Raw genomic sequence first — 14,835 nt, forward strand, 5'->3', positions numbered from 1 at the left:
TATCTATCTATTTTTCTACAGGGTGTTTAGCTTTGTTGCCAAGAGCTTTTATAAATGCACTTGTCATGTGTCTTTTCTTTTTCTCTCTGCAGTCACCCCTGTAGACCACACCACATGTAAAGCTGTAGTCTCATTTTGTGGTGACATAAACAGCAGATTAGGCCTTTAGGCTACATTGGATGTCAGCTCAGGCTGTGTTTCTCCAAAGAACATCCTGTCTTTAACTAGAGCTCTCACAAGCACAGACACACACACACACACAAGCACACTCTGTTCACTTTTAATTCAATATGCAAATTGAAATTGCAGTTCATTTGCTGATGAAAGAGGATTCATGCTCAATTATATCTTAATGGGTTGGATATAACAGCATGCTCAGGCCAACAGATTTTTATTAGATGATTTTTTATCAGGTCAAATATGTCTTAAATAACCTGAATCAATTGAAGTTAAAGTGAAATAACTTGATCTTACAGCAGAGCAGACCCCAGAGCAAATTACTTCAATTCAGTATCTTGTTTATTCTTTAGCTTTGATAAACACTAGTTCGACCATATTTTAAAAACCAAAATATAATACTTGTATAATTCTTATTTGCCCATTCTAATTGTGGTGACAAAAATCTGTTCTCTGCTGCTGTTGTTTTGGGTAGTTTTCTGAGATGTACATGATTTGTAAAGTTTGTCTCTAAAACCAGATATGACATCCCCCTTTCGAAGTCTAGAGGTTTGTAATAAAGATTGAGAAGTTTCATAGCTGATACATGCACACCTACTAAGTCTAAACAAAAAAAAATCACAAGGGGAGAGCAAAGATTAGGTATTTGGTATGTGTGTTAATTCAGCAGGGATGAAAATAATCTCTTTAAAGAGATATCTGCATGAGATTATACAAAATATGTAGGCATGGCATATTTTAATCTTGGAATATTTCAGATTTTTACTTACTGTCCGTATGTAATCTGAATCATTTTAGCAAACACATTCATGTGAAGAGCGAAGGATGTGGAAAAATTGGTGGGAATAAAATCTCAAAACGTTTGGCAAGTTTTGAGTTTTAAGTATAAAAAATAAAAACATATTTGTGACCACAACACAGAAAAGGAAGCTTTAGTGATCCTTTTATTTGGATATCTGATGTCAACCACAGAAGGCTGTTTACCTCAATTCCCTCAGGAGTCCAGAATTAATTTTTCAGTTAATTCTGGATTAATATGGAATGGGATTATCCTATGTGAATGAGACACCCAGAATCAACCTAAATATTATGTCCTTCTGTTGACACAACACTGTTCAAATTCAGGTCTTCGTGCACTGTAACAAATTTTCCTGTTAAATTACAGTTAACTACTGGCAGCTAGAGTTGCCAGCTTGAAACTGTTAATCTACAGTATATCTACTGTAATCTACAGCAACAGTATATTACTGTAAAAACATTACAGTACTGTGCTGTACATAAAACAAACATTACAGTATTATACTGTCAGTTCTTTGCCATTATACTGTTATTTTACAGTTCTTACAGTATTCTCCATTAACAACTTATTACTGTAAAACTATATCAAAATCCTACAAAATGTTATCTTTAAAGTGAAAAGTAAAACTATACTACTAATAAATTAAAACAGCCATAAGAAAGAGCTCAGACAAGAGATGGCCTCGCAACATTGATATTTATTAAAACTGAACTTTTGTAGTATCCATAAAATCCACAAGCATCATTACTTGACTGTCATATTTTTTCTTGAACTATGACATGGGATTTAGATCACATTACATTTATTAAACTTTGTGTTGTCCTACTGGGTCAAAATTGATCGAGGCTGGTTTGACTGTTTGCAAACAGAATAGAAATCATCAGCCAATTCAAATCCTCTTCACTTTACTGCTTGTTATTTTTTCCTCTTCCTTCCTCCGTTCACCGAAACATTGAAACAGTTCAGTTAAAGTCACTGCATAGCAGCTAAGAACAAAGTAAAAGCTAACTTCATTACACACATTTCACAACAATAAAAACTAAACATAAACAGGTTTTCAACAACTGTGAGTAAAAAAATTGACCATGGGCACCTGAGACAGTTTGAACTAAATAAACCCCCACTCAAAGTCCATCAAATTTTTTAGGAGAGTGGCCACATGGGGATTCACCGTTGTTGCCTTTTTGTGGACCAGCTTCCCCGTCCTCTTTGACACCACTTTTCCCTGGCTGGTCTTTCCTCCCCTTTCGGGATTGCTCCCAATGAGGCGCCTAAAATGAAATAATAGAGAAATTATATAAGATATTAGGTGTGGTAACTAAAAATAATTTCATATGGAACCCTTTCACATTAACTGAAAAAAGAATTAAGATACATTTATATGATAATCACCTCAGTGACTCAAAATGATGAGAGGATGAAAATTTGATTTTTTTTAAAAAACTATCAGTGAGAAATAAGAAAACATTCATGATTGAGGATTACAATAGATCAGCTGCTACAATTAAAACAGAATTTATTTAACTAATTTGAGGCATTAGGAAACATGTCATATTTGGGAAATTTGTTGGCAGTGATTTCTAAGAATTTAGTTCTTCAAAGTTCAAAATGTATCTACTTTTTGAAGACTGTATTTCAGGTCAACTTAAGAAAGGCTGTTAGAGAAGGACACATTGCTCAATAAGAGCATCACACAGACTGACATGGTCAGTCTGACCAGCCCCATCCTTAAGATGGGTTCCAAAAGGAAGCAGGCTATGGTTTGACTTCCTTTTGGAACTTTACAGTTGTCTCAGTTAGCTTCCGATTTGTCTCTCTCCCTGTCTGACTCTGTGTGTGTCTGTTTAACTCAGTGTGTGTCTGTTTAACTCAGTGTGTGTCTGTCTGACACAGTGTGTGTCTGTCTAACTCAGTGTGTTTCTGTCTAACTCAGTGTGTGTCTGTCTAACTCAGTGTGTTTCTGTCTCAGTGTGTGTCTGTCTAACTCAGTGTGTTTCTGTCTGACAGTGTGTTTCTGTCTGACAGTGTGTGTCTGTCTAACTCAGTGTGTTTCTGTCTGACAGTGTGTTTCTGTCTGACAGTGTGTGTCTGTCTAACTCAGTGTGTTTCTGTCTGACACAGTGTGTGTCTGTCTGACTCAGTGTGTTTCTGTCTAACTCAGTGTGTGTCTGTCTAACTCAGTGTGTTTCTGTCTAACTCAGTGTGTTTCTGTCTAACTCGGTGTGTTTCTGTCTAACTCAGTGTGTTTCTGTCTAACTTGGTGTGTGTCTGTCTGACTCAGTGTGTTTCTGTCTAATTCAGTGTGTTTCTGTCTAACTCGGTGTGTTTCTGTCTAACTCAGTGTGTTTCTGTCTAACTTGGTGTGTGTCTGTCTGACTCAGTGTGTTTCTGTCTAACTCAGTGTGTTTCTGTCTAACTCAGTGTGTTTCTGTCTAACTCGGTGTGTTTCTGTCTAACTCAGTGTGTTTCTGTCTAACTTGGTGTGTGTCTGTCTGACTCAGTGTGTTTCTGTCTAACTCAGTGTGTTTCTGTCTAACTCGGTGTGTGTCTGTCTGACTCAGTGTGTTTCTGTCTAACTCAGTGTGTTTCTGTCTAACTCGGTGTGTGTCTGTCTGACTCAGTGTGTTTCTGTCTAACTCGGTGTGTGTCTGTCTGACTCAGTGTGTTTCTGTCTAACTCGGTGTGTGTCTGTCTGACTCAGTGTGTTTCTGTCTAACTCAGTGTGTTTCTGTCTGACTCAGTGTGTTTCTGTCTAACTCGGTGTGTATCTGTCTGACTCAGTGTGTCTCTCTTATGATCCCTCTCTGACACACACACGCTCCAGCAGTCTTATTGCAGGTGTCTTTTACAAGTAAATGTTTTTTTCAGCTGCCCTTCCCTCACACTCATTAATGTAGGTGCTCCAACATGGCTGCCGCTCTCGGGCGTGGGTGGCTGCATTAGCAGCATTCAAAATTTCTTTAGAAATGTTGTAATTGTAAAATGAATATATAAGCATGGCTTATATTAAATAACAATTCAATATTCCTAAACAAGAGCTGGGAAGAGGGGTAACACATTCAAACAATATTTCTGACACAAAATTTACCTTTGCACAAACTCCAGGGTCCTTGCAGCTTCTTCTTGGTATTCCAGGTTGAACACGTAGAATGTTGCGAAAACTGCAGCAAGCCCTGAGATGAAGGTTTTTTGGGTGCCTTCACAGATGACCTGGCTTTCAATGCTGATCATCCAGTGGCCCAATGTGACTCCATCACCAGCAACTGATGCAGACAACAATCATGGAAAAGAAATATGGGTGTAAGAGCCCTGGACAAGAAGTTTAAAGAAAAAGTAACATAATATATATAGTTTTTTACTTTTAACATTACTATTTTGTCTATTTTGTCCAACTTGGAGTTCTTTTTTGTTGTTTCACTAGTGTTTTAGGTCAATAATCCCAGCAACGCGATTGAACTGTGGTGCTAAGAGGAAATTAGGACATAAATGTGTTCAGTATATTCATTGCAATGTCTGTGTATTTTGCAGGATAACACATTAAAGACAGAACATAAAAAGTTACACCGTTACACTCAGACTCAATTTGTTCTATATTCCATGTAATGCTGTTATGATACTTACCCAGTAGAATCAGTCGTGGAGTGGTTGGGAGGGTCAGGGTTCACTCTACATCAGCTGCAGTGGCAGACATCTGTAAAACATGAACAGTATTCAAATTAAGAATGGAATTCCATGTACAGTCATGGTAGACAACTATGAGTCCGCATGTGCCTGACATGAGCAAATGTGTTCCTGCAGGCCTTACCACATATATTACAAGTTATCATGTTATCGTTTACCCTACAGACCTTCACAAAAAAATTATTTCACTTACACTTAATATTTAAAATGCTCTTTCAAGAAAAAAGTCATTCCCCAACAACTTGTTAACCGTTAGCTATATTACACTAAGTCCACTTTGAAGCTGCCTTAAGCTTTTTGCATCAACCTTTATAACGGTGTCTCCCTATAAACTCCTTTAAATCGTTTTACATGTAGAATACCGCAACAAATTGTAAAATTGAACCTTGTAGCAATCACAAATGACCGACCAGCTCAAGCTAGCAACGTGCTTCAACAGAAAGTTTAACTTTTATCCGCAGTTGCTAAAAGAGTGAATAGCATGCTAGCTTACAACAGGTAAATGCTAATCCAACAAAAAAATCACATAATATCGTATTCTCACTTTAGCAAGATGATATTTACCTTTTTAACAAAGCCTTGGGAGGAGGGTTGATGACGGAACGCTGCTCACTTGATGAGAAGAGGGAAAGCGTGTCACTTGAAGTGTTCCGTCCAGCTTGGTGCTCTCAGTTTAACAATCCGGATGAAACGTAATTCCTCTCTTCTTGTTAGTGTTTCCTCAATCTTGAATAAACACACTGATGTGTAGACCTATTTTAAATTCACTTAATTTTCTAATTTTGTTCAGATGTCTAACTGAACGGACCAAAGAACATGTCTCAACCGAAAAAGAAAAGAAATACTATATTATACTGTAGGATTATGGTGGCTTGCTGTAAAAAAAAAATAAAAATACTGCTCTGTACTGTAATAGTTTCCAGAAGCTTGCCATTAATATTTTGTCTCTTAAAGACGTCAGAAATTACAGTATTCAACTGTATTAATGGAGAACAGTATACTACTGTTAAAAATATCCAGTATTTTTACAGCAATTTGTTACAGTGTGGTCAATGGTTATGACTTGTGCTAAATGTGCTGCCTCCCAGCATAAACTGGCCCAATCTACACTCCTGCAATCATTAGCCAATTGGAGCAAAATTTACTTGCCAAAAATGAATTGATCTCGTAAGAAGTGATAGAAAGTGAATAGCCATAATTTCACTGGCATGTATTGCATAGCACTGCACTGTATAATTTAGCTTCCTTTGCTTGAGAATCGCTATCGCGGTCTGGTTCAAATTTTTACAGCTGAATTACAGCAATGTTAAAAGTGTAAAAAGAGTTGGAATAAACAGGGCGGGGTGCCTTGTGCTGGCAGGTTGAGTCAAATTAGGATAGAGCTCCATTTGTTGAAGGAGAAAAATGTCAGTCACTGAAATGGCAACTTGAAGGCCAATTTAGTAAATACTATTAAATCCTACAGTTTTGAGGGGCAAAGACTATTTGTTAGCTGGAGGGGGACTTTAAATATCAACAATAGCACGTGTGTATATCCGTTCTCTTCCTCTGATTTTTCAGCGTTCTTTGCCTGTTCTCCTTTTTAAGTGCACCCTGCCTCCCCCCCTGCGCTGATCGGTCTAACAACAGGGGGCGGACGCGCGTGCAGCTGCCTCTGAAATGTTGAGCACTTTTACCACTTAATTCGCACTGTTTTTTGTTAGCCGCACGCCTCCTGGTGAAGCTGAGAAGACAGAGGGCTGCAGAAAGAGATGGAGAGATGTAAAGTCAGCAGGAGAGGGTGGGAGTAACACAAAAATGTGTGACCTCCTTCAGCAGTTTGTCCGTCCTTGTTTACTATCCACCAGCAATAAACTGTTCACTAATGGCTGGGCGCACCGTGCGCTCTCCATCAATATCATTATGTTGCAGGGGGGGGACTCCCTGCTTCCTTGCCTTGCAGCCTGGTTGTCAGTTCAGAGGGCAGTCTGACGAGCTTGAAAATCAGACATGCAGAGGCGGTTTAACAGAGCACCAGCGTAGGAACACAGGTAGGCTATAGTGTTCAATAACTGCAGACCGATGCTGCATTGCGCTCTTCGCTGAGCAGGTCGGTCCGTTGAGGGACAACATCCTGCTCCTGACAAAGAAACAACACCGGCACAATTTAATAACTACTATAAAATCAGTATAAAAATGTTAGCGTAGGCTATATCACAAAAACTTATTCGCGGTAGAATATCGTATATACTCTTTGTCCGCCTATATAATCTGGATTCTTTCCTTCCAGCACACGATTGTTTGCAGTAATGATGTGTGACCACAAACCTCAACGATAAATTACAGGACATAGCCTACATATTACAAGTAATAGCACAAGAGAACGACCACTATGTGTGATAACTCCTGCTTGAGCAGAAGAATGAACAGAGCTACAACTGCCCCAACAAAAGAGCTGCACCAGCAGAATTATAACTGACTTGTATTAGAGCCAGATCACTTTTTCCCTTTCCTCTACCCGTCTCTCTTTGTCCTTTCTATGAATATGTGAATAAAGATATTTTCCCACCGGGGGCTGTCAGCAGCCGGGACAGCAAGCCATTTAATCTTCCTATATGACAGGAGGGGGGTGAGGTCTGTCCCCGGTAACCGACACAGGCTACACACACAGCGACCCAACACCGCCTCTGCTGCCTCTCTTGTTACAGCTCAGCGATCGAGTTACGTGGTCGGGGAAAATGTTGCAGTAGCAAGGAAAGAGAGAGGGAGACAGAGAGAGGGGGGAGAGAGAGACAGAGAGAGAGAGGAGAGAGAGGGGGGAAAGAGAGACAGAGAGAGAGAGAGAGAGAAAGAGAGAGAGACTGCAGCATCGCTGGAGACCGGAGACAGTAGCAGTCCCGAGCAGTGCAGGTGAGAAAAAAAAAAAAAAAAAAAAAGCTGGAGGAGGAGGAAGAGGAGGAGGCGTGTTAGCTGGAGTGAGAAAGAGAGTCGGAGAATGCGGGACTCTTGGAAAAGACGCATCTACACCCGGTCCATCACCAAAACATCCATCCCGAGCGCGGACTGCAGGATTACTCCAAACTGATGTCGGGATACCAGCTCAACAAAAACAGGTTCTTAGCTCATTTTCTGAGGTTATGAAGAAGATATGAGGGGAAACTCGTGCTGAAAAGCACTCTCTTTCTTTTAATAACTTAACGTGAAGGAATCTGACTGTTTGGCACGTTGCTCCACTGCGGGAGGGTAAGAGGAAAAAAAACGAAACGCAGTTGGATTGGAAGGTAAGAGAAGGTCCAGCCGGGGCATCTTTCCACTTAAACAGATTTTTATTCTTCATTGGAGATGTGAGTTTATTTTTACACCGGCGTCCGGTGAACTGAGCTGTGTTTTTTTTTCTTTTCCTCTCTCGTGTCTTTTGTGTAGTGGTGCTGCATTGCAGTTTCTAACTGAAAACCGCGAGGAAAAGCCGCTGTCCCAAATGTGACTGGAATAAGAAGAACTTAGAAACGGCATTGTGAAGTGACAAACATCAATAGCTCTCCGTTTTATGGAGAGGAGATGAATGAGGAGAGTGAAGTGGATTAATCAAACGCTGATGAATTAGTTTTTTCCGCAGCAAGATGGATTTTTTATATCTTCGAGGCTTGAAGAGCCCCGCAAGACTGCAGAATTATTTTCATAGAAGTTGAAAACCTACCATTGAGTGTAGGAGGAAAATAAAAAGAAAAGGATCTTGCACCGCTGAAGTGAACTACACTTACAGAAGCTTTTCCCCGGACCTCAGGCGGCAGTCCGCAGGGAGCGATATAGAGAAGGCAAGAAAGGATAAATCAAACACCCACGCTGTGAGGTACACCAGACCACAAAACACCAATAAAGAAGAGACGAAGCCCCAGCTGGGAAGCAGACTGAGCTGTAAAGGAGAGGCAAGAGGAAGAAAGAGCCATGCAGAGGCTTGGTGCAGTGCACTCCTCCGCGGCGCAGGCTCTCAGCCTCGTGGTCGTACTGCTGCAGCTGCTGACTCAGCTACCGGGTGCCGACTCAGCTCTCCGGTACCGAGTGGCGGAGGAGGGCCCACCGGATGTTAAAATTGGTAACGTGGCCGCAGATCTGGGCCTTACAGCAGGTACTGGCAGCGGGGATGTCACTTTCGCCCTCGAGAGTGGCTCAGAGTTCTTCAAGATTGACAATGTGACAGGTGAGCTGACAACAGGCCCGCGACGCATTGACAGAGAGAAGCTCCCGCAATGCCAGATGATATTTGATGAAAATGAGTGCTTTTTGGACTTTGAAGTGTCAGTGATTGGACCACTGCAGAGCTGGGTAGACCTGTTTGAAGGCCGCGTTGTTATAACAGACATCAATGACAACACACCTTCCTTCCCTTCACCTGTTCTGCAGCTCTCAGTTGAGGAGAATCGCCCAATAGGAACCCTGTACCTGCTCACCACAGCAACGGATAGAGATTTTGGACGAAATGGCATTGACCGATATGAGCTCATCCAAGATAATGGAGCTGGGTCAAGTTCAACAAGACGCACAGCAGGAGGAAACCCCATTACTAGAGTAGATGGACCTGACCGGAGGGGTAGAAGTGGGGATAATGGAGCAGGAGCCAGGAGCAGTGTGTTTGAACTGCAAGTTGCGGATACACCAGATGGAGAAAAGCAGCCACAGCTCATAGTGAAAGGCACACTGGATCGCGAGCTTAAAGACTCTTATGAGCTTGTCCTTAGGGTTCGAGATGGAGGGAATCCTCCACGTTCCTCCCAAGCTCTACTTCGTGTTTCCATCACTGATGTAAATGACAACAGTCCACAGTTTGAGAGGTCAACATATGAAGCTGAAATGACAGAAAACGCCCCTCCAGGTACACCTGTCCTTCAGGTCAGAGCTTCAGACCGCGATATTGGAGTCAATGGTCAGGTGGAGTATGTCTTTGGAGCTGCCACTGAATCTGTAAGGCGACTCCTCCGTCTAGATGAGGCGACTGGATGGTTGAGCGTTCTTCACAGGATTGATAGAGAGGAAGTGGCACAGCTGAGATTCACAGTAACAGCCAGGGACCGGGGTCAGCCTCCCCGCACTGACCGCACCACAGTAGTTTTGGCAGTCCGGGATGAAAATGACAATGTCCCAGTTGTAGAGATAAGAAAGATTGGACGGATCCTTGTGCGAGACGGAGCAGCGTTAGTGCCAGAGAATGTTCTGGTGGACACACCGGTGGCTCTGGTTCAGGTGTCAGACCGAGACCAGGGAGAGAACGGGGTTGTGACCTGCACAGTTGTGGGAGATGTTCCATTCACACTAAAGCCAGCAGGTGAAACAGCACTCCCACCCTTACCTGCAGATGAAGCTTTTGACAGGTAAGACAAACCAAGAGTAACCATTAGTAGTTGGATAGCTACCTTAATGCTTATCAATAAATACTCCAGAGAAAACTAGGAATCAAGGACGGTAGAATAGATCATAAAGGCACTGTTTCTGGCGATACCTTAACAAAGCTGCAAAAAAGGATTCAGTCCTTGTCACAGGACTACAGTCTATTTACCTTGAGGGCACTTAAAACAGTAAGTAATGTTAGGTAATTGTGAAGTAATGATGCATTTTAAATAAAAATGAGACATGAAACAATGCCTTACCCCAAGGTGCATAAAACTTTTAACTAGAATAAAAGGTGATAATATTTGAATGTGCCATTAAGCACCTGATTTATAGTTGCCAGCAGAAAACTTCCTGACTCTCCCTTTGGTGTCTAACCAGGTATGTTATACACATAAATACAATACTGTATACCTCTATATGGCTTCTCATCTTGACTGTTGCTAATGCAGCAAGCAGCTGCAACACAGGCATCTCTCCCTCAAAGAATTCAAAGATTAAGTGCTCCAAGCGTTATTACATGGAAATTTCATTTAAGCTTGGTTCAAGTAGTTTCACTCATCCACTAAGGCTACAGGGTAGTTAGGCTGTCATACAATCTGTAAACTTTGAGTATAAATATTCATCAAAATGAAAAGCTTTTCACTCTTTAATATGATTTCAGCAGTGCAGATGCCAAATGTCAATGCTCTTCAGTCATTTGTAGAACACTGCCTGAGGCTATTGAATGGAGAGATGGGAGGGAGGGGACCAGTCATGGCCCTTTTAGGATATTACTGCCATCACACAGTATGACCTTTACAATGATACTGGTTGTTAAATTCAATGTAGGGCTTTCCTTGACTAAAATTCATCGAAGCAATAATCATCAGAGGGCTTCCACGAATCAATAAGTTAATTTGATTAAAATGTCACTATCACAGTTTTTTCACTTTTATTGTCCCTGCAAATCACAGCAGTCATGCATGAAGATCTTCTAAAATGTAATGTGCATTAAAGTAAAGCATATTATAGCTAAAATGATTTGTTCATTAATCCAGTAGTTGATTGACAGTAAAGTAATTGCCTCACTAGTTTAGAGATTTATTAAGCGTTGCAATAAATTAATGAGCAAAGACACAATTTGAAACACATCATTCTTTGGTCCCAGCTTTTCAAATACTGTATGATTGCATTTCTAGCCTGTTTATGTTTAGGCTTTTTGTTTTCCTATTGGGTGGACAAAATTAAACTTTTGAGGATGTGACCTTGGATTTTGTGAAACTGAAATTTTTCTCTATTTTCTAAGTATGGTACAATAGGACATTCCTCATAAAAAGACCAGCCCAATGACTACTTATAGAAGTCAGTTATTTTAATAAGAAACATCAATATTTGAGACTTGGTCAATATCATTTTCATCCAAGGTAGTTTCTCTATTCATGAAATATATTTCAATTATTTCCACAGGAACAAGAAAAAGTACTTCTTGCATACTTCTGCTTTGCTGGACTTCGAGGCCACAAAAGAGTACAGTGTAACAATTGTGGCAGTAGATTCTGGCAGCCCCAGTCTGTCCAGTAACAGCTCACTGATGGTTCGAGTGGTAGACATCAATGACCATGCTCCGACCTTTGCCCAGAGCGTTGTGGAGGTCCACTTTGCTGAGAATAACTCTCCAGGTGAAAGGGTGATCACTGTTGTAGCCACCGATGCAGACAGTGGAAAGAATGCTGAATTGGCATATTCCCTGGATCCTGCTTCTAATGGACCATTTTACATAGATGCAGACAATGGAGATATCCGTGCTTCTGGGGTTCTGGACCGGGAGCAGAGAGAGCGGTATGAACTGCGGGTTATTGCAAAGGATAAAGGCACCCCCTCTTTGCAAGGTTCTGCAACTGTTGTGGTGCAGGTTACTGACCGCAATGACAACGCGCCAAAGTTTGTTCAAGAAATCTTCACGTTCTATGTCAAGGAGAACCTGCTGGCCAACAGTCCAGTTGGGATGGTCACTGTTACTGACGCTGATGAAGGCGAGAATGCAGAACTTAGCTTGTTTGTAGAGATGGATGGAGCTGACATGAAGATAGCAGGGGAGAAGGTGGATAGAGTGGATAGTGACAATGAGAGAGAAGATATGTTCTCCATTGAGAACAACACTGGAACAATCTTCTCCTCTGCATCATTTGACCGTGAAAAAATTTCTACCTACACCTTCCGTGTCCGGGCTGTTGATGGAGGAGAGCCTCGCAAAACTGCCACCGCCACAGTGTCACTTTTTGTGACAGATGAAAATGACAACGCCCCTTCAATAACCTCTCCAGCCAACGAATCTTATACCCTACTACCACCTGCCAGTAGTGCCCGCACCATTGTCAGGACTGTAACAGCTGTGGACTCAGACACTGGCCCAAATGCTGATCTGCACTATGCACTAGTGGGAGGAAATCCACACAGACTGTTTGAGATTGGCCACAGCAATGGAGTGATCACCCTGGCAGAGCCTTTGGAGCGGCGCCATAGAGGTCTACATCGCCTGGTGGTTCGAGTCAATGATAGTGGCATCCCCTCTCTCTGTGCCACAGCACTGGTTCACGTCTTCATTAATGAGAGCTTGGCCAATGCCACCCTAGTGGATGCACAGGTAATTTTTATACATTATTCTCACTGGTTTCTGCCAGCTACCACAGGCCATTTCCATGCATGTCATCTGTGACATATTAAAGTTAAAAGCAGTTTTGTTTTTTTTTTTGCTGTTTTGTTTTCAGATTTGTAAAAAGAAAATATCCAGAATGCTACTTTGTGTGTTCTGTTTGTTTTCAAAAGACATAAGCGCAATTAGATGCAGATCAAATTTAGAAATTACGTGTTTCTGTACAATCCCAATCCCCAAAAAGTTGGGACACTAAGTAAAATGCAAAAAAAAAAAAAATTCCAATGATAAATCTTTTAAACCATTTTATTCACAACAAAACAAAGAAAACTTATCAGCTGTTGAAAATGAGTGGTACTGAAAAGTAAAAAGCAGGAGGAAGATGTTGCAACTAATTAGGTTAATTAGCAACAGGTCAGTAACATGGTTGCAGATAAAGACAAATAAAAAAGAGCACCTTAGAGAGGCAGAGTCTCTCAGGAGTAAAGATTGGCAAAGGTTCTTCAATGTGCAACAAAGGAACAGGTTAAAAGGTTTGGTGCATCAAGACAAAACAAACTATAACAACCAAGACCCTTGACTAAACAGCAGGAATCTGATATCAGACAAGAGTGGGATGGATTTGTAAACACAGTGCTGGTATTAAGTTCAAGATGAGCTAATATGTTTTTATGAACTGGCTAATCTCTCATTTTCAACATGTGAACTAATTTTTCTGTTGTGAATAAAATCATTGCATTATTATAACATCTTAGACAACATCCCAATGTTTTGGGAACCGGTGCTGTAAACATTATTTCAGAAAAGTTTTAAACAAAGAAATGATCATTTTCATCATTTTAATAGTCAGTTTTGAAAGTTAAAATGATGTTAATTCTACCTGTTTTGAGTGTAAAAGTTTTAGATCCTGGAGTGTGCAGACATTGAATGTGATAAAATTGTTCTATTACAATGTCCACACTGATAATATATCACAATTAAGGAGGATGTTGAAGACTGTAAGTCTTTCAACAAAAGAAATTAATGAATAAAAGCATACTTTTCTTGAGCGAATGAGGAAAAATGTGCAGTTTTTAAAGCCTATAGCTTGTTGCAGTTTTCTTTGTTATTGGAGAAATAGATGTATCCAGTATTTGTTCCAGATAAATAACTCTGTTTCTTTTGGCAGAAGCAACTTCTTTGTAGTTTCGATATTACTGAAGTACTGTGCTTTGCTCAGCGAGCATTGTCGCAACGGCTGTGTGGTTAAAATAACTGTTATTACTGAAGTGGTGCTTCATTTATGGTACATTGAACTCAGATCTGAGAGTATTAGGTGTGGTTATGTGTGTGTGTGTGTGTGTGTGTGTGTGTGTGTGTGTGTGTGTCAGAGAGAGAGAGAGAGAGAGAAAGAGGGAGAGCATTAAGGGTAAGTCTTTTGGAGAATCATGGGGGGAGAGATGAGCCTGTCCCAGTTTTGGCCTTGTAATACCAAGTAGTTTGAAGTATGTTCTGAATGGGAGTTTTATCTCAGAAGGAGCTGTTTGCTAATGTTTTGGGGGTTAGTGGCCAGTATTTGTAGCAGGGTTCACAAAAAACCCAATAAAATCTAAATGAGTAATGTTTACATGGAGAATAAAGACAGTGGAACACCTATATGTGCCACAATTGAAAATATCTGTGTGGTCTTTGGGAACAGAGCAAGATTTGAGCTGACTTGAAAGATCCACAATGTGCAGAGGTAATTGACTGGACTCAAAGACATTACTGAGATACCAGAAATAACTGGAACAGTATGTGTTCAAATTTAGCTTGTACTATGCTGGTGAAATTCATTATTTTCCTCTATGCCCTTGTATTAATGGAATACTCTTCCTTCCATGCCTTAAAAGCATTCAATTAAGCTATAAACTCTGGCAGGTAATAATAACCAAAAACTTCATCTTTGGTCTGAGCCAAGTAATTTGTATCGACTGAGACTAAAATTGTTGCTGTGGCCTCGTGGTTCTAGTGTTTGCTCTGAGACAGACAGCTTGTGGTTTCAACCATTACTTGAAACTTGGTTTCGGACACATTTCTTTTGTTTTTTTTTTTTGTTTTTTGTTTTTTTTTTTCTCTTTTAGTAAAAGCTCTGTCAAGTCTGTGCATGTAACATGATGCAGAAAGTTTAACTCTAAAGTAGCTCTGAGTCATTTAAGAGGAA

The 14,835-nt window shown here is 40.7% G+C and overlaps 1 protein-coding gene and 1 long non-coding RNA gene across 3 annotated transcripts in view; one reads left to right on the plus strand and one right to left on the minus strand.

Moving 5' to 3' along the window:
• Positions 1-1,667: 1,667 nt before the first annotated feature.
• Positions 1,668-5,316, minus strand: LOC121638762. Its single transcript, XR_006010067.1, has 4 exons — positions 5,222-5,316; positions 4,598-4,667; positions 4,065-4,239; positions 1,668-2,247 (listed from the first exon to the last, which is right to left on the minus strand). It is a non-coding gene; the product is annotated as an uncharacterized LOC121638762 (long non-coding RNA).
• A 2,189-nt stretch (positions 5,317-7,505) lies between these two features.
• pcdh7a (protocadherin 7a) overlaps positions 7,506-14,835 on the plus strand; it is a 52,530-nt gene continuing 45,200 nt past the window's right edge. The window contains exons 1-3 of one of the 2 annotated variants that reach the window (XM_041983728.1): positions 7,506-7,917; positions 8,060-10,002; positions 11,468-12,644. In XM_041983728.1, coding sequence (XP_041839662.1) covers positions 8,582-10,002; positions 11,468-12,644 — 2,598 coding nt within the window. In that variant the 5' untranslated portion in view covers positions 7,506-7,917; positions 8,060-8,581. Of the gene's footprint in view, positions 10,003-11,467; positions 12,645-14,835 lie in introns of both variants that reach the window. The other variant, XM_041983729.1, reaches the window with a different exon arrangement.

The sequence above is a fragment of the Melanotaenia boesemani genome, chromosome 4, assembly GCF_017639745.1.
Source record: "Melanotaenia boesemani isolate fMelBoe1 chromosome 4, fMelBoe1.pri, whole genome shotgun sequence".
Taxonomy (NCBI): domain Eukaryota; kingdom Metazoa; phylum Chordata; class Actinopteri; order Atheriniformes; family Melanotaeniidae; genus Melanotaenia; species Melanotaenia boesemani.